Raw genomic sequence first — 20,308 nt, 5'->3', positions numbered from 1 at the left:
TAAAAAGTGCATTGGAATATCTTGATGCATGTCTTGTTTGGCAGAACAGTTTGCATGGTTACTTAAGCAGCTTACCTGGTCCTTCATCCCTTCACCTCTAGAGCAAGAGCAAGTGAGTACAGCACGCCCCAATGCAAAGAGCATCATAGGTTCTTACTGTGAGGTAATTGCTTTTCATCCTAAAGAAGTCTATCTTCTCTATGCAGATTCTCAGTCATCCAGGTCATAGTTATCCCAAATGTGCTTTTTCAAGAGGCAACTGGACTTTCTGGTGCAGGGGGCTCCAACCTTGGCAACTTGAAGACTTGTGGACTTCAACTCCCAGAGTTCCTCAGCCAGCAAAGCTCCACAAGTCCACAAGTCTTCAAGTTGTCAAGGTTCGAGACCCCTGTTCTGGTGTGTGTGTTTTTTAAAAAAAGTTGTTTCCCTTCTCATCTAGGAAACTTCTTTAGCTCTGACTGGATGGTGGGGAATGGAAGGATTTATACCCAAGATTTATAGTCTGTTTGTTTGTGCTTTGAGTACCCAGCTTCCCTAGCAATTTTGGACTTGGTTTGATTTAGGATGCTCACAGTTTCCCAGTTGAAACTATGGTTAAACTATGATCTGTTCATGTGTTGTGAAATTAAGGAGTTTTCATGGTATCTTCTGCCTGTTTTGTGCTACATGGTGGCTGGTACAGTCCATGCACTGTATTTTGTAGATGACTCCTGTTTGTTTTTCTAAGGATGTTTTGGATGGCTTTAGTTGGTTTGTATGCTGTGGTGATGCCATGTTCATAGATATTTTATATAGAGAGAGATTGTTTAGCCTACACAGCTTATGAATACTCAATGATTTTCAGTATTGCCACACTCACCACTGAGGAGAGCAGCAAATTAGTTCTCATTATAGTATTAAAAGAGACAAGATTTAGCAGATGAGGCAAAAATAGCTTGTGAGTGTTAAGCCTTCTCTATGTTTAAAAAAAAAGCTTTATCTAATGCAAATTTTATTAAAGTAGTGTATGTATGGTATATTTTTCTCATACATTAACACATCTTTTTTGAAAAACTTCCTCTATCGATTCCTGTTTAAATGAGTTCCAGATTTCAATACACTTACCGATACAAAGTTTACAATCTGTAGACAGTTTGTTTGTAAATGACCAGCGCAATCTGATCTATTTAACTTTATCTGCTTCAGCCTTCATCTTTCAGCCATAGGAAGGGCATGGAGAATCCATTCGCATTGTCCTGTTGTCAAAATCCATGTACTGCTTTCTCCTAACACTTAGGTACTATAGGACATTGTAGAAACATTTGTTTTATAAAAACACGATCCTTATTACATCTCCCACAAAATGCTGTTTTTGAATTGTAGCTATTTATTGTGACAAGGACATATCATAGTTATACTCCAGAGAAAAGTGGTAACTGAAGAAGTATTAAATAACATTGAGTGCCTGCCTGTCCTGGAGGAGCTTGATAATGAACCAACTTCAGAAAAACTAAATGTGGCCCTGGATTCCCTTGCCTCTGGCAAGGTACCCGGGAAAGCTAACCCCTGCTGAAGTTCTGCAGTGTTGCAAAGAGAACATCTCCACTGAAGATGGAGTGAATGAAATCTTCTGTCTTTGTCTTTGTTGGAGGGAAGATGTAGTACCACAGGACACGAAGGATGCAAATATCGTCACACTGTATAAGAACAAAGGCGACAGAGGTGACTGTAACAACTACAATTGGCATCTCTCTTCTTAGTGTCGTAGGGAAGCTGCTTGCCCATGTCATATTGAAGAAGCTCCAGGTGCTTGCAGAGGGTATCTATTCAGAATCACAGTGTGGATTTCGAGCCAACAGGTCCACTACTGATATGGTATTTTCCCTTAGACAGCTGCAGGACAAATGCAGGGAACAAAGACAGCCACTTTTCGTTGCCTTCATAGATCTTACGAAGGCTTTTGATTTGGTTAGTAGGGATGGCCTTTATAAAATTCTCTCCAAGATTGGATGTTGACCTCAGCTCCTTAACATCATTAGGTCCTTTCAGGAGGAAATGAAAGGCGCTGTAGTTTTTGATGGCCTCTGGTGCTCAACAGACTAATGCAGTCTGTTATTAACACAGCTGCTTGCAATTACTGCAAGTTCAAGTTCCACCAGGCCCAAGGTTGACTCAGCCTTCCATCCTTTATAAGGTAGGTAAAATGAGGACCCAGATTGTTGGGGGCAATAAAAGTTGACTTTATATATAATATACAAATGGATGAGACTATTGCTTAACACATTGTAAGCCGCCCTGAGTCTTCGGAGAAGGGCGGGATATAAATTAAAATAAATAAATAAAAATAAATAAATAAATAAATAAATGGCTTAACATCAGATTCCTTTGACATTCGAAGTGGAGTGAAGCAGGGCTGGGTCTTTGCGCCAACTTTATTCGGGATCTTTTTTGCTGTCATGCTGAAACATGCTTTTGGAACTGCAACAGAGGGTATCTATCTCCGGACTAGAGCAGACGGAAACCTCTTTAATCTCTCTAGATTGAGAGCAAAGTCTAAAGTCCAACTGAAATACTTACAAGATTTCCTCTTTGCTGACGATGCTGCCGTTACTGCTAACACTGCCAAAGGCCTTCAACAACTTATGGACTGTTTTAGCAAGGCCTGCCAAGACTTTGGGCTAACAATCAGCCTGAAAAAGACACAAGTCATGGGTCAGACGTGGATTTATCTCTCTGTATTACAATCTCTGCCGAAGAATTGGAGGTCGTCCATGACTTTGTGTACCTTGGTTCAACTACTGTATATCTGATACTTTCTCTTTAGATACTGAGGTGAATAAACATACTGGGAAAGCGGCCACCACGTTCTCCATACTTACAAATGGAGTATGGCTTAATAAGAAACTGACGGAACATAGAAAGATCCAGGTCTATAGAGCCTGTGTCCTGAGCACACTCTTGTACTGCAGTGAGTCTTGGACCCTTTACGCACGGCAGGAGAGAAAGTTGAACACTTTTCATATGTGCTGTCTCCGACGTATCCTTGGCATTACCTGGCATGACAAAGTTCCAAATAGTGCAGTCTTGGAACGTGCTGGAATTTCTAGCATGTGCACACTATTGAAACAGCAATGTCTATGCTGGCTTGAGCATGTCGTGAGAATGGCTGGTGGTCGGATTCTGAAAGAGAATTAGTGGAGAATTAGTGCAGGGAAGGCGCCTGAGAGGGAGACCACAGCTGCGATATAAGGATATCTGCAAGAGGGATAAAGGCCTTGGGAATGGACATTAAGGACTGGGAAACCTTGACCTCTGATTGTTTAGCTTGGAGGCTAAAGACGCAGCATGGCCTTCTCCAATTCGAAGAGACACTTGTTCGGCAGGCAGTCCCGGAACCAGCAAAATCTGGGGGCTGGGCAGGGGACAGAATGTATCTGCCCCCAGTGTGGAAGGGATTGTCACTCTCAAATTGGCCTTTTTAACCACACCAGATGCTGTTTTAGGATCTCTTTCCAGAGCACGATACCATCATCTTTTGAGACTGAAGGTTGCCAATGACGACATATCATACTATGTTTTTATCTTTGTTGTGGGTTTTTTTTTCTACTTTTGCTAAAACACTATTTTATGTGTTCTCAATCTCAGGAGCATATAAAGAGATTGTATAATGTGTTATTTGAAATAGATTCTGAAAGGGATTTGGTAAAGGACTGTATGATAAAGTGGGCACAAAATTTTCAGGAGCCAATATTATTGGAAACTTGGAAAAAAATTTGGGTTAGAAATGTTAAATTTACGCAGGCACAGAATTTAAGAGAAAATTTTTATAAAATGTTTTATAGATGGCATTTAGATCCTAAGAAATTATCGTGTATGTATCCAGATATGCAAGCAAAATGTTGGAGATGTAATTGTGATGACGCTACATATTTTCATATTTGGTGGACTTGTAAGAATATTAAGGCTTTTTGGATAAAAATTTGGTGGATTCTACAAAATGTTCTGAAAAAGAAGATAAAGTTCCTGCCGCAATTTTTTCTGCCGGGAATTATTATGGACTGTACAGTAATTGAGATTAAACTGATTTTAAATCTAATAATGGCAGCAAGATTACTGATAGGACAGTATTGGAAGAAAAAAGAAGTACCTACAATAGGAGAATGGATATTGAAAGTTGCCAATTTGGCTGAGATGGCAAAAATCTCAGCCTTTTTGAAAGACAATACGCAAGAAAGGTGTTCTTTTCTTTTTTGACAACATATCTATCTCCATCATTATTTTTGTGATTTGTTTTTCTTTCTCTTTTTAATTATTAGTAAGAAAACAAATCATTAAAAAACCATATATAGATAAATTAAATTGACCCACATCATTGAGAGAATAATATAGAAATGATACTGCTTAATTTACCTATGTAGCTTGAACAATAATGTGAAAACACATGGCTTCTGGTGTCTGTTAGTATCTACTAGTTATTAGCTAGTTTTGTGTAGTGGTGAAGGCACCAGACTAGAAACCAGGAGAGGGTGAGTTCTAGTCCTGCCTTAAGTATGAAAGTTGGCCGGGTGACTTTGACCCAATCACCAGGAGATGGTGAGTTCTAGTCCTGCCTTAGCATAAACATGGGCTCAGTGACTTTGGGCCAATCACCAGGCAATGGTGAGTTTTAGTTCCACCTTTAAACTTGAAAGTTTGGGGTTACTTTGGGCCAGTCCCCCTTTCTCAACCCAACCCAACCAACCTAAGAGAGTTGATATTGTTGTTGGGAAAAGAGGAGTAAGGAGTATTAGGTATATTCGCCGCCTTGAGTTATTTATAAAAATAATAAAGACAGATTTTAAAAAAATCTAAAAAAAGAGAAATCAGTCACAACTGTAGCTTCATAGCGAATGCCAGGGTTTGAAATATTCAAACGGCTATGTGGAAAGATTAGAAGAGTAATAACATTGCCGATGGCCACTAACAAATAAACTTTATTTGCTTCTTTAAACCAAATTTGCTACCTTAGGTTGACCTTTCTCTTCATGTTAAGACTGTTAATGTTATCTATAGTTCTTTCATTAAGTATGTGCGTGTGGGGGGAGAGAGATGCCTTCTATAGAATATTTAATATTCAGTGAGATGTAGGAAGGGATTAAATTGATTTGAAGTAACTACACTGTTTTCTGTCATTTTTCACTTGGATAACTCTTCCTGTCTGTGGATATTCACTTTCTCGTCCATTCTCCTAAAATGAACGAGAAAGTGAAATATCCTACTTTTAATCACTAATACCATTGAGATGGGTCTGACATTTACTTAAAAAAGTAATTTCTTCAACTTTTCAATGCTTCCTTATGCAAACGATATGTTCTTTCTCACTAAATTTCAGTGCTTCTCACTCATCTCTTCCCCAGTGTCGGTTTTCCTTTGTTACTAATTTTATTTAAGCCTCTGTAACTTTTTGCTAGGCTTGCACACTTTTTTTGCAGTTAAAGAAAAATAAATGACTGTGTATGCATTTTGGTCTTAATGGTATGTAGAACAAAATTCTTTCTTTAGAAACTAATTTACTTTAAGTGGCATTTTATGGCCGATATAAAAGTGGTCTTTTTTATAAGTAATCATCTATGTATGTGTTATATGAGAGCATGCTACATTTGGGGTATCGCCTGCCTCTATATTGTCTGAATTTTGTTTTTATCGTTGTTGCCTTAATAGAATATATTGGCTTGAAGCTTATCTGTTGTGACCCTCTGGATGTGTATTGTAGTTGTAACTATGCTCCTGAGGCAAGCATTTTATTTGCCAGATGCAGCCTCACATACAGTCAGTGAAACCATTCTTATAAGTGGGGTTAAACTGCTCTAATTGTATATTATGCTGGGTGAAGTGTATTAACTTTATATTGTGTTAGGTCTGTAAATTGCTACCATGATTATCAAATTGGCATGTAGCCTCAAGGGCTCCGTTCCTGTAAGGTTCTTTTAATTCAGAATCTGGCAATATCCACAGTGACCTTCTTCAAGGAAAAGAACATGGTCTACTGGAACCGATTGACTTCTTGTCACGTAGGTTTGACATCTGTGCAGAATTTATTAGAGAACATACTGTCACTCTGTTAAGAAGAACTGACTTCTGGCTATCTAAGGTTTCATGGGACTGGCTGAAAATCAATTCGCTCAGCTTTTTTCTTAAACAGCTATAGCAGACAAGGCAGGTTTTTTTATTTTATTTTCAGGGAAGTTTCTCTTCTCTACAAAACGTTAGGTGTTGGACCTTTTAATCACTTTTTAAATTGTTTATTAGTTTTCTTGCAATGAAATGGCTCAGGTGCAGAGGTGGGCTGCTGCCGGTTCGGACTGGTTCGGGCGAACCGGTTGTTACAATATGTGACGCCCACCTCTGCTCTTGTGCAACTCTAGGGCTGTTTTAGAAACCTCCATTGGAGGGGTACAGTTGATGTTAAAGTGTAGTCTGAATTCAATGTAATTAACTACGATTAATGCCAATTCTGGGAGAGCGCTTAACTGTTTTTAAGAAGCAGTAGTAAATATGGGAAGGGAAGGGATCTTATGTTTGTGTGAGTAACTCTCAATTTACACTTAGTAAAAGTGCATTATACTTCATTGTAGATTTACAACACCCTTAATATAAAGAATGCGTCACAATCCTTGCATTTTCTGTTTCATTCAAAAACACTGATGTGGTTAACAATATTTCCTTCCAGGATTGAGATTTATTACATATTATCAGCATCAGAATAAATAAAAATCAAGCAGTTTTAAAAATAAAATTAGCTTCGTCTACAATACTGTGAAAGTTCCTATTCTGAAATAGAACGGGAACTACCTTAATAAGGTTTTACCAGGACATTTATTGAAACAGAGTATGTAAATGAAGTACCTCAGTTTTTCTCAACCATGGCAACTTTAAGCTGGTTGGGCAATTCTGGGAGGTGAAATCCACCCATCTTAAAGTTGCGAAGGTTGAAAAACACTCAAATGCATGATTTAAGTCTACATGCAGGTGGCACCCGTAAGAACAATGAAAACTGTATTGTACAAGTAGTCCTCGCCTTACAACCGCAATTGAGCCCCAATTTTCCGTTGGTAAGCAAGGCAGTTGTTAAGCGAGTTTTGCCCCATTCTGTAATCTTTCTTCTACAGTTTGTAAGCGAACCACTGCAGTTGTTATGTTAGTAACACGATCTTAAGGGTATCCGGCTTTCCTCATTGACTTGGCTTATCAGAAGGTCGCAAAAGAGGATCGCATGACCCCAGGACATGGCGACTGTCATAAATACGCACCAACTGCCAAGCATCCAAATTTTGATCATGTGACTGTGAAGAAGTTGCAACAGTCATTAAGTGTGAGAAACGGTCTCAAGTCACTTTTTACAGTGCTGTTCGAACGGTCACTAAATGAATGGTTATTAATTCGAGGACTACCTGTGCTCTGGCAGTGCAAGCTGCTCCCCTTAAGTGGGTCTGCTGTGAACACTCAAAAGGAGTGAGTTTATAACCTAGGCCTGTTTTGTTGTTGTGAGGAAAGCAGGTTGATGTTGTGGCCCATCAGCTTCCGGCAGAGCTAGCAGCAGAGTCAGACAAGGAGGGTGAGGGGGAGCCTGGGTTGGCTTCGGAGCCTTTGGAAGGTTCTGATGAGGAAGCAGAATCAGAGGCAGAGGCAGAGCCAGGACCTTCTGTCCGCCCCCAGGTGGAGAGGCAGCTGCCTTTGGGACCTGAGCTGAGGGAGGGAGAGGAACAGATGGAGCCCATCCCAAATGCGCATATGGGTAGAGAGGAGAGGAGAGCAACGGAAAGTAATAAGCTGGCTCTCAGGGAAAAGAAGTCGTAGATGCTAGCCAGCCTCTCCCTGGCTGGGAAATAAATAGTAGGGGTTTGGGAGTGCCCTGTTGTCACAGACAACCATTTATTTTTGAGTGTACATCAATCAACTTGGATTCCTCTGCTAGAACCAGGTTTGTTGGGACTAATTGCTCTATATTTGAGGTGCCAACTGAGTCTCCTGCTAGGAAATAATAAGTAGTGAATTTGCCTCAGCCAGTGTGAACAGGGACTGTTTCTGCTTGGTTCAATCATTGAAGGACTTTTTTTATCTTGAGTACTCATGTGAACATAGACTGTTCGTGCCCCGTTTCAGAAGGGGGAAAGACCCTCATTTGTGACTAATTATTTTTGGTTCTATCTATCCAACGTGCATAAAGACTGTTCCTGCCATGTTTTAAAAAGGGAGTTGTTTTACTTGTGAGTAAGCGGTTTCTCATTGCTTGCAAAGGCTGAGTCAGAACAATTGATTCTCTGGACACCCAGGTATGGTGTCTTGGTTCTCTGGTCTGACCATTCTCCTTTTCCTTCACTTTTTTTTGCTAGGTCTGTTCCCAGTGCGGAAGGATCCAAGAATGCATTCCCAGGAAGGGGGTCACCTGGTAGGGGTCAAAAGACTAAAGTCTGTACCACACCTTCATCTGGTCATGCTGCATCTGTGAAGGATTCAAGCAGCAGATTGGCTGTTACAGACCTCACCTGGCCTGGTGCCACCGCCACCAAAATCACCACCATCACCTCCACCTACATACCTGCCGCTACACTTAACGTTAACAAGAAAACCCAGGGGCTCATTGATGGCCTCACTAAGTTTTTCACACCATCACCCGATGGTCGCAGATCACGAGGTGAAATAATTGACTTTTCAAAGCATTATCGTCCAAGGAAAATGGCCTCTCAGAAACCCTCCTGTACTTCTCATGTGTTGGCTACAGGTACCACACAAAAGCTAAAATCTTCTTCACTTCCGCCCCCAGCCCCCATCTCTGGTCAGAGCCCCGGTTCACAAAAACCCGGCACTTCCATCTCTTCTGGTTCTCCCCAGAGTTCCTCCGTTCAGCCGAGCGCACTCTCCTTTAGCGGCCTTCCTAATCACAGCCAGCTTTTTGATGGACTTTCTCATATTTATGCTGCTCAGGGACAGTCGCGCCCAAAGGGGCAGCCATGTTATGCCCCTCCCAAGCGTTGGCATCGTAAAGCAGCACGCTCTCCCGCGCCCGAGCCTAATCCTGCTTTCTGTGGAAAGGAAGAGATTAGCGATAGGTTGGTTTCTCCTCCCGCCACCACCGCTGGGTGGGCTGTGTCTAGAGGACATGCTTTCAAAGCAATTGCTGGCTTCGAGCAGACAACCTTCCTTAAAAAGCACGTGGTTCTAGGCAGATTAAAGTATAAAGTGACCCCTCAGATGGGGACCCCCTCACCAGGGAAGGGGAGCTTGGCAGACGGAAGAATTAAGCCTGATCAGGATGATGGTAAGCAACAGGTCCAAGCGCCCCATTAAACCTGCATCCCTTCCAGATCCCAAGTTCTTATTTTCTCACCTAGGTTTGTTCTTACTTCACTCTTATATCGAAGCAGTGAGCATTGACCTTGTAACTAACGCTGACTAACCCCGCCAAAGCGCTTTCCCAACTAATGTGTATCTCATCTCGTTTGTCCGTCTTGCGTCTGCTGTGGCTTTCACGTTCTCGTTTCCTCATGGTCTTGCTGGCGCTTTTTCTGGTTGCATTTCAGTAGCCGCTTCATCGCGTCTGATGCCCTTTCTGTGCTTACGGTCCTGTTTTGGCCTATGGTTAGGATCTCCATTTCGGCATTTCATCTTCCTCTCCTCCATTGCTTTTTTTTCCCCCATGAAAAACGCCACCCTGCTACACAAGCCTGAATGTACGATTGTGAAATTTATTCCTTCTGTTTGTTTGGGTTTTTTTTAAAACGTGAGGGGTGGGGGGGGAAACCCTGTATTCCTCTATTTCTAATCTACTTTTGATATTCTTTTTAAGATTAGGTTAATGCAACTACGTGATGCATTTTTGTATTTAGAATTTCACAGGGGGTAAGAAGCATGAAAAGTCTAATAAGCATTGTAACAGATGTAACAAAAGACCTTGGCAACATCTTTTAAATATTTGCCCAGAGTTTTTTTTTAATTGTCAAGGTTCTTAAAATTGATAGCTGTATTATCTCAATGGAAAATTCAAGGGTTTGAAAGCAGGAACTGTCCAGGAAGAGAAACAGGAGTTCCATTTTGTTAGTTTAAGGCACTTTTTGCCCTCATGTTGGTGAAGAAATTCTCTGCTGATTTTAAACAACAGGTACAGAAATCAAAATAAGCATCAAACAAGAAAATTCAGACCTGTTTGTGGTGGGAAGCAAGAACTTTGTTACAGAAGAAGATTTGAACATGTTTAAACAGGCTCAGGAACTGGCAATGGAGGTAAGCAGGAGGGCAGGTGTCAGGCATAATCTTCTAGTACAGGGGTCTCCAACCTTGGTCCCTTTAAGACTTGTGGACTTCAACTTCCAGAGTCCCTCAGCTCTGCTGGCTGAGGGACTCTGGGAGTTGAAGTCCACAAGTCTTAAAGGGACCAAGGTTGGAGACCCCTGTTCTAGTAAGCAGTAGTAGTAATTTTAATTGTATTTAATTTAATTTAATTGTTTGATTCTCCTTGAAATTTAACATTGGATGTGTATTTCTTCCAATTAAAACAACCTGGTTTTTAAAAACATAATTTTAAAAATGTCTTAGAAGTGGTTTAATTTTATTCTTTAATGTTTTTCTGCATTCTGATTTCAGAAATGTAAACTTGAAACATATAACTATGCAATATAACATTGACGAGAATTTTGTTGACAATGAGTTTTTCCCCAGCTAAGAAATATTCTCTTCTCTGGGCTGATATGTTATACGCCCAATTTTTAAGTGTGTTTTTTTTTTTGTTCGTTTCTAGTAATTGCTTTGTCTAAAACAACTTTTGTTCACTCATCTTAAAATTAGCCTGATTGTTTCTAATCAAGATCTCCTATCCTAGGCATTTTCTTATTTTCCGTTCAGTTTTCTTTTTCCGAATCTGAGCTTGAGTACAAAAATTAGAACAAACCTAGATACTTTTAAAAGAGAAGAATTATTTGCAGGTAGTCCTTGACTTACAACCATTCGTTTAGTGACCGTTCAAATTTACATATAGTGGCTCTGGAAAAAGTGACTTATGACTGTCACACTTGTGACCGCTGCAGCTTCCCCATGGTGGTCACATGATCAAAATTCAGGCGCTTGGCAACTGGCTCATATTTTTGACATGTGTCCTAACTCATGACTGTCCCAGGGTCGTGTGATCACCATTTACAATCTTCCCAGCTGGCTTCCAACAGGGAAAGTCAACGGGGAAAGCCAAATTCGCTTAGCACCCTCATGATTCACTGCACACAATGGCAGTGACCTGTTTAACAATCGTGGCGAAAAAAGGTCATAAATGGGACACAGCTCACTTAACAACTGTCTTGCTTGGCAATGTAAATTTTGGACTCAGTTGTGGTCGCAGGTTGAGGATCACTTGTATTAGAGCTAAGTAGCCTTGCTACATAGGTGTACCTAAGCTATTTGGCTGGGCTAAACATTTGCTCTCAGTCCTTGGATACCAAGGAGATTTCATGTTTCTGTTGGAGTGACCGCTGCCATTTTTAAGTTACAACCTGCAGCAAGGTATCTCCTAACTTTTCCCGATGATAGTAGTGAACTATCATCGGGAAAAAAAGTGTCTGAAATTGAAATATAGTGGGAGAAAAGGAATAGCCATTGTACACTGATACATTTTCTTAAAAACTGTCATTAATAGAAGATAGGTTGTAAAAACGGTGGAGAAGTAAATGGACGTTACCCTTCTGTGATAGAATTTGGAAAATATGAGATACAGACTTGGTACTCCTCACCTTATCCACATGAATATGCAAGGTAAGAGAACGTCCCTATATATAGGTATGCCATATATGCATTTACGGAGAACGGAAAGAAATTGTGATACATACCGTGTTGCGTTCAATATCGTCCCATTGCACCAATTATAGCTGCTACTATTTACAAGACGCCTCAGATTCAAAGACTAAGTGACAGTTGAATTCTGTCATATAAAACTGCTCCCGAAACCATATACGTTTGTTTCTAGTTCATTCATTGTCATTGAAATAATTTTTAAAATGAGTTTGATTCTGCCACCCCACCCAAAAAATCCAACAATAGGTATCAGATTATGATTCTGCTACTATCAGTTGACAAAATATGAACCAATACTTGTTCTGTAAGGACGATGGGCTCCAACCAGGGGTGGAATGCTACTAGGTCGTACCAGTTCAGGCGAACCAGTAGTAAAATAAAAGCTACCGGTTCGTTGGAACCGGTATTTCCGACAATCAACTGTGCCGCGTGATTTATATTCACTAGAAAGCAGGAAATCCTTCTCCTAGATAATCTAAATCACACAGCACAGCTGTTCCCCCCCTCACTATTCTACTTACCTTCTCAAACCTTCTTTTTCTGCATGCAGCGTGTGTTTGGCGTGCACTGTGCATGCATACGCAGTGTGCATTTGGCACATACTGTTCATGTGTGTGTGCACAGTGCGTATTTGACACACAGCACGCATGCACAGGCAGCAAACCGGTGGCGGACTGGGGAGGATTTCACCACTGGCTCCAACTGAACTAATACAATATTTATAGGGAGTTGTGCAGTTGTAGCATTCCTTTGGGCTGTATATTATGAAAGGGGTTAGGGTTATCATCAGTGGAAGCAGCTCCTTTTATTCCCGGCATGGCAAATATCTGTTTTAATCTTTTCCTCCTGTCTCTTTCATTCATCTGGAAGAAATAAAGGTGACTTATAATTTGTTTAAAGCATTTCATACTGATACTCTGATTTTAAACTTCAACAGACTATCAAAGCTTTTCTTGTGTGAATTCTGTCTTAAATACATGAAAAGTAAAAATATCTTGCTAAGGCATGGAAAGAAGTGTGGCTGGTTTCATCCTCCAGCCAATGAGATCTACAGGAGGAAGGAGCTCTCCGTGTTTGAGGTAGGTGATATTCCATAGTCCTCAGTAAGTACCGTGGGTGGCTGAAGATTATAGATACCTATGCAATATTTTTGAGCTGTGTTTTCCTTGGATTATTAAGAGTGTATCCTAATAGGTTTATTGTACAGCGACATATAATTCTTAATATGGGCTGCATAAACAGGGCTGCATAAACAGGGCTGCATAATTTCTGGGCTGCATAAACAGAGGGATAGAATCAAGATCACGTGAAGTGTTAGTGCCACTTTATAATGCCTTGGTAAGGCCACACTTGGAATATTGCATCCAGTTTTGGTCGCCACGATGTAAAAAAGATGTTGAGACTCTAGAAAGAGTGCAGAGAAGAGCAAGAAAGATGATTAGAGGACTGGAGGCTAAAACATAAGAAGAACGGTTGCAGGAACTGGGTATGTCTAGTTTAATAAAAAGAAGGACTAGGGGAGACATGATAGCAGTGTTCCAATATCTCAGGGGTTGCCACAAAGAAGAGGGAGTCAAGCTATTCTCCAAAGCACCTGAGGGTAGAACAAGAAGCAATGGGTGGAAACTAATCAAGGAGAGAAGCAACTTAGAACTAAGGAGAAATTTCCTGACAGTTAGAACAATTAATAAGCGGAAGAACTTGCCTGCAGAAGTTGTGAATGCTCCAACACTGGAAATTTTTAAGAAAATGTTGGATAGCCATTTGTCTGAAATGGTGTAGAGTTTCCTGCCTGGGCAGGGGGTTGGACTAGAAGACCTCCAAGGTCCCTTTCAACTCTGTTATTATGTTACGTTATATTTCCAAATCTTCTGATCGTTCACATTGACTGTTTCCAGCAGAAAGACTTTTGCTGCTGTTATGGTTTGCTGCTTCCTTTCTTGGCTTACAGATTGGTTCATTAATATGAATGGTGAAGAGTTCATTGTTTATTCATAAATAACTTATCCCTTGTTGAGAAATGGATTGATAATGAACGTAAAGGTCGTTGTTTAGACTGACATCAGCCTACACATATCATTGGAATCCTTTGTACAATTGATGGGGTCATTTTTCAATGAAATAAGACAAGGGGTGGATGGGAAATGAGCTGGTGTTTGCCCTCCTACCTCCCAGTGGAACGGGCAACCTTAATTTATTTCAAGTAGATTTTAAAGCCCTTATACAATCAATCTATAACCCTTATTTAATCAGTGACTAGCAAAAATTGAAAAGAACAAAAAGTGAAGCAAATAAATACAATAATATATTAGCAACGAAGAATAAATCACAAAATATTACATTAACTCTTCTGTGACTGTGACTTGGGTGAAAAAGCTAAAACAGTAGGTGTAAAATAGAAATAAAAAACTGTATGTCCTACAGTTGATTAGTTAAGATGTATCAGACCAAAAGTAATATTTAAAACAAAAATAGGTATGCCATTAATATAACAAGATATAACAATTATATCTTGATTTCATCGCAACAACACAAAATTGATCTGTTGCACATATAATGAATAGTTTTAAATCCTGAAGGAGAAGGTTCATATAAAATTTATCTCAGTAAATTTAAATTTAAACACAGGTTCAGCTTGTTTACATCCTGGTGTGTTTGCTAAACAGTATTCAAAGCGTATTTTTTGGAATTTCTTAGATAATGACTCAGATCTGAAAGTCATGTATGTTGCTTTGACAGTTTAACTAATGGAAATGGAAAATTAAATCTCAAAAAAAGTGGAGATAAAGCTTTATTTCATGAGGTAATTAAGCTTGAAACCTGGCCATTTGAAATGTATAATTAATATGGATTTAGCCCTTTGCAAAAACTCTTGTGTTTTATAATAGGAAGTTTACCCCATGTCTCTGCATTAGAAGAAAAATGTTCTGTGAATGATTATAATTTAACTTACGTTGCACAGTGAGAAAAACAGTGATATAATCTTACATATCCTGGATCCCCATTTATTGTGTTGGCCTTACAGTGTTTTGGGGGTGAAATTTTAGGAAGTAGGAAGAAAGAATGGGCAGTGGTTGTTCAATCCTATGTCATTTCTGTTTTGTATTGGATGAGGGCCCCAAGGGAGTGGAAATCTGGAGATTTGGAGGTACCATGCCATTGTCCCTGTCCAAGCCTGGCTCGGACTTTCTGGGGACGAACTACCAAATACATAAAGCAAGAATTAAGTACAGGCAGTCCTTGACTTCATTTAGTGACCGTTCAAAGTTACAACGGCAGTGAAAAAAAGTGACTTGCGGCCATTTTTCAGATTTATGATCTTTGCTGTACCCCTGCAAGATCATGTGATCAAAATTCAGACGCCTGGCAACTGGTTCATATTTATGACCATTGCTATGTCCCAAGGTCCTGGGATCCCCTTTTGTGACCTTTGGACAAGGAAAGTCAAGGGGGAAACCAGATTCGCTGATCAACCGTGGTACTAACTGATCAACTGCAGTGGTTCACTTAACAACTGTGGCAAGAAAAGTCGTAAAATGGGGGCAAAACTCACTTAGCAACAGAAATTTTTGACCCAATTGTAGTCGTAAGTCAAGGACTGCCTATAGTTCTCTGTGTAGGGATTTATCTGAACTAGTTATGGGAACGAAGGCTTTGCTAGAGACTTCCTGAAGCCATGATGGCGAATCTATGGCCATCTTTCAGGGCACGTGAGCTGTCACCCAACTCAGCTGCGCATGCACGTGTGCCCCAGCTGGTGTTTGGTCCTCCGCTGTGCATGCGTGCAATTCAGGGGATCCACTTGGTCTTCAGAGCTCTCCTGCGCCCGCATGTGCATTTGGGCATGTGTGTGAGAGTACTTGCATGCAGTGCGCACATGCGTAGACAGCGTTTGCGCACATGCATTGTGTGTGCAAAAACCGTGCGCATGTGCAGATGGTGCAATTGCATGCGCAGCCCATGGGAGCCATGCGAAACCTGCATGCATGTGCAGATGGTGCAATTGCGTGCGCAGCATACAGGGAGCCGCGCAAAAGCAGCGCACATGCACAGATGGTGTGGTAGTATGCACACGGGTCCACGCGCAAAAGCCATGTGCAGATGGTGCACAGCACATGGGGGAGGAGCCGCACATTAGCATTGATAGCAAGTGCACGAAGCCCGTACCTGTTCAGCACTCAGTGAGTAAAAGGTTTGTCACCAGTGTCCTAAAGACTTCACAGCATAGGTCTGCATCTGGTGGCTGTCCTTAGAAAGTGGCATTTAAATTCTTACACCAGCTGATTATATTTGAAGAATGACCAGTTCATAGTAACTCGTCTCCACCTCAGAATACTGCGAAGTATTTTGTATATTCAGAGTTTTGAGCTGATGATTTATAAAGGGCTTTAGATGTTAGGGTAAGGGGCAAATGAAATGAATCAGAAGAGCTTTGTGATTCCTTAGAAATATTGGCGGCTCATTTCGAGCCTGCAAGGTTTTAGATACTACAGTTTGGTATTTCCCGCATTAATTTATGTATAAATAAGTTATGTATAAAATATATGTATGAATAAATAAATAAATATTTGGAGTTGTGACTTTGTATTGAGTGTAATTGATAGCAGCTTTGTGTCTTTTTAGGCCAGAAAGGCAGAATACAGTTGTCTAGAGAGTTAACTATATCACATTTAATATTTGTTTTGATTGGTAAGAAAAAAGAAGAATTAATTGCGATGGGGAAAATATTGTGAAGGTACCTGACAGTATATTTATAACAGTATTCTAACACTTCGGTTTTAAAATTGTAGTAGTAGATTAAAAAAGCAGTATCTTAAAACAATTTTTAGTTACCGAGTAATTGTTTGTTCATAATACCCACATCTATTTTAGCTTCTGTTTCTATTAATGCATTTTCCCCCTATTGTCATACTAATAATACTTTGTTATATTTTATAGAAACGCTTTTTTGTATTCTTACCTGGAATATATGTAAATCTTTATGGCTTACTGGTCCGTGGCCAAAATGTAAGCTATTAATATATAAGAGGGCAAAAATTCATACAAAAATGACAGAAGAATTTCCTAATTCTTAACAGATGTAAGAATGTATTTAGGATCAAGTAAATTTCAATCAGAGACCCAATTTAATATAATAATTAAGGCATCAGGCTAGAAACTGGAAGACCATGAGTTCCCAGCAAGTTCACCCTGGGCCAGTCACTCTCTCTCAGCCCTAGGAATCAGGCAATGACAAATCACTTCCAAAAACTTGCCAAGGAAACTGCAGGGACATGTCCAGAATCAAAAGGGACTTGAAGGCCCCCCAAATAAATAAATAAAATAACCAAACCCCAAAACAAATTCAATCTGTGCTGAACGAGTTTGGAGCTGCCATTGTACTGAACGTGGAAACATTTCTTTGTGTAATCTTATCATTTTGAATTCTATCTGAAAGCCACTCTCAAACGTGCCAAATTAGATTCCTAATTTGCAGATGTGATGGTAGAGAAAGTGAGAGTAATGTTATTTTCTACTTTTTTTGCACAACCCCTCAAGGCTGTTAAACTTATTAAAGCTTAACCTAGCTTAAATAATGTGCCCTTGGAGTTGATGTCTAATTAGAGAAAATGAACAAAAATAGCAAAATTTGGATTATCTTATGTACATTTCATCTGAGGAATGGCACAGATAGTTCTTGTAGAGTTGCGTTGAGTTGCTGCTATGCTAAGATACTGATGTGAAAATTCTCTCCTCCGTAGGTTGATGGGAATATCAGCAAGATTTATTGTCAAAACCTTTGCTTGTTAGCAAAGCTCTTTCTTGACCACAAAACCTTATACTATGATGTTGAGCCATTCCTTTTCTATGTTCTCACCAAGAATGATGAGAAAGGGTGCCACTTAGTTGGATACTTCTCGAAGGTAAAAGTTTGATCTTACCATTACCAGAGTGTCTTGCTTTTATGCAGAATGTTGGTTGGGAAACAGCATTTCAAATGGGAAGGAACACTTTTTTTTTCTGTTTGAAAAGAATGATGCCATTATCTTTTTTAAAAGTGTTCTGAAGACATTGGATTTAGGTCAAAAATACAGGGCGCAGATCCTTTAAATCGCCCATGTTTGAAGCAGAACCTGACAGTATAATAATAGTTGTTCAGAGGAGGTGCTGCCTTCAGCCATTTAAGTCTGCCTTACTTGAGTTGCATAGTTCATATAGTTTGTCACTTGCATATAGTGTATTCAGTCTGTACTTCCCTCATTCATTACCTGGAAGAAACGGGATAAAATTATTTTTTAAAAAATTAAGTAACTGAATTTCGCAATCCTAGAATCTCAGACCAGATTTAAGGCTATGTTTTGTGAAGTCTAGCTCCTCAAAACCCAAGAACTGCTATGGATCCATGTGTCAGAGTTCCAAGTAACATCCCCAACGAAATCAAACTCCGAGGCTTGAAGTTCCTTAAAGTTAACTTTTATTAGAGATGTCATATTGGCACATCTGGGAAAACCTGAATCTGAGAGTTTCTGAGTTTTCTACACCCAAAAGAAAGTTCAAGACCTTGCCCCTCACCCACATGCCCACTATACACCCAATCAGGTAGTACCCAGAACAGAAGATACCTCCTCATTCTTTTCAACACAGCTGCAGGGCACAATGGCCTTGACTTTCTAGAAAGAATTTATATTTTGACTACGTGTCTTCTTCACTCTATACAATCCCCCCTCCCAATTTCCACAGTAGCTTTTGTGGCAGGCCTGAAGGCTCAAAGGTTGAAAGATGGCTTCCAGGTCTGACACCATGATCAGAAATGATATTTTTGCCACCGTCTGCCTATTTACGCCTCCCTTTTCCAGCCTCCCACCCATGTTCTTCTTTCTTTCAGGCTCAGATGAAGAAGATGCAGTGTGTGGGACCAGCAAAGTTGCCCCAGATTATCCCTGGTCCGGCATTGCCTTACGAAGTGTCTGAGCCTTACTCTATTGCTAAAGGAGTCCTGCTGTGAGTTGACCCATAGCTGTTTGTTGCTTAGATTTGTAGTTAGCAGGATGGGTTAAACAGAGGGAGGGAGTTATCTTCTAGCACTCTTCTTCATCTGTTTGCTGACTGGCCAGGAGTGACCACGGGGGGAGGGCCCAAAAAGTCAAGATGTCAGCCACGACCGTGTGATTGAAGTGCGTAGAAAAGGATGGGACTTCGATCGCACAAGCACTGGCGCTTCTTGACTTCTTGGGCCTCTTCTCATACGGCCCCTCTCAAAGATTATTTCTTTTCTTTTTCTTTTTAAATTTCATTAAGTGTTTGCGCTCCCTTGCTCTACCTGAAAACATTCCAGGGTGTTTCATAGAATAGTACAAAGGAGATACATGTTTACGTGGCAGAATAGCAAAAGACTGAATTATGTCAGTTTCAAGGATTTCTGAATCGAGAAGTGCTAAAAATAAGGAATAAGTCGTCACAATATGAGATTCCTGCCAGCGGTTAGGCTGAAAGATATCAGCAGTTGCTTAGCAGGAGATGCTTGGTGAGAATAAAACAGGCCGAATGTTACAAAAATGAGGAGGGCATCATACTTTGCCCAAAATGGTGTCTTCTCAATAGCAGAAAAGACACATGGACCAAGGTGGTTGAACGTAAAATTTTTATGTGATATTTTCTATCAAGTCCCTGATACAAAAAGGGGACTTCAAGAGAGGACCAGCTGTTGGTGTACAAAGGTGCAGAAACATAAATACAGGTAGTCCTTGACTTACGACTATTCATTTAGTGACCACTCAAAAGTTACAGCAGCACTGAAAAAAGGGACTTGCAACTCAGTGGTGGGTTGCTACCGTTTGCACCGGATCGGGCGAACCGGTAGTGGCAGCGGCAGGAGGCTCCACCACCCACCCGGACGCTTCTGCGCATGCACAAGCTGGTAGCGACAAGATTTGGAACCCGCCCCTGTTGCAACTGGTCCTCGCACTTTACAACTGTCACACAGTCTCCATGGTCATGCGATTAAAAATTGGGCACCTAGTAGCTGGCATGTAAAGGTCGCAGTGCCCCAGGGTCATGTGAGACCTTCCTCAGTTGTCTTCTGGCAAGCAAAGTCGGGGGGGGGGGAGAGCAGGATTTATCCAATCGCCACTCCCGTTCATTTAACAATTGCTATGATTCACTTAATAACCATGGCAAAACGGATCATACAATGGGGTGCACCTCACTTAACCAACTGCCTTGCTCAACAGTCTCAGTTTTGGTCCTAAGTCAAGGATTACCTGTAATAAAACCAGCCATTCTTGCTGTGAAAATCAGTGTGATCCCTACAACTTAAAATGCACTGCAGCTTGGTGCCTCTTAATACTTTCAAAAGAAGGGCGCTTGTCTTGAAGACCTCCAAGATCCCTTCCAACTCTTAATTCAGAGTCATTGTGGACACCTTCACGGTGGTGCTAAGAGGTGGTCGGGCTACGTATTGTAGCCCCGTCAAAAGCTGCAGTACGAGTCTCAACTCTTCTGCACTGGATGAGTCACGGCAGTTTAACCCATCTTG

General features: G+C 40.6%; 1 protein-coding gene across 1 annotated transcript in view; it reads left to right on the top strand.

Annotated features, from left to right (window-relative positions):
• Positions 1-20,308, top strand: part of KAT6B (lysine acetyltransferase 6B) — a 103,642-nt gene that overhangs the window by 45,290 nt on the left and 38,044 nt on the right. Inside the window, exons 8-12 of the mRNA XM_058188468.1 lie at positions 8,352-9,277; positions 10,118-10,239; positions 11,639-11,754; positions 12,731-12,872; positions 17,535-17,696. Coding sequence (XP_058044451.1) covers positions 8,352-9,277; positions 10,118-10,239; positions 11,639-11,754; positions 12,731-12,872; positions 17,535-17,696 — 1,468 coding nt within the window. The remainder of the gene's footprint in view (positions 1-8,351; positions 9,278-10,117; positions 10,240-11,638; positions 11,755-12,730; positions 12,873-17,534; positions 17,697-20,308) is intronic.

This window comes from Ahaetulla prasina, chromosome 6, assembly GCF_028640845.1.
Source record: "Ahaetulla prasina isolate Xishuangbanna chromosome 6, ASM2864084v1, whole genome shotgun sequence".
NCBI classification, from domain to species: Eukaryota; Metazoa; Chordata; class Lepidosauria; order Squamata; family Colubridae; genus Ahaetulla; species Ahaetulla prasina.
The sequence above is the reverse complement of the archived record's forward strand: the minus strand, read 5'-3'. Positions and strand labels throughout refer to the sequence as shown.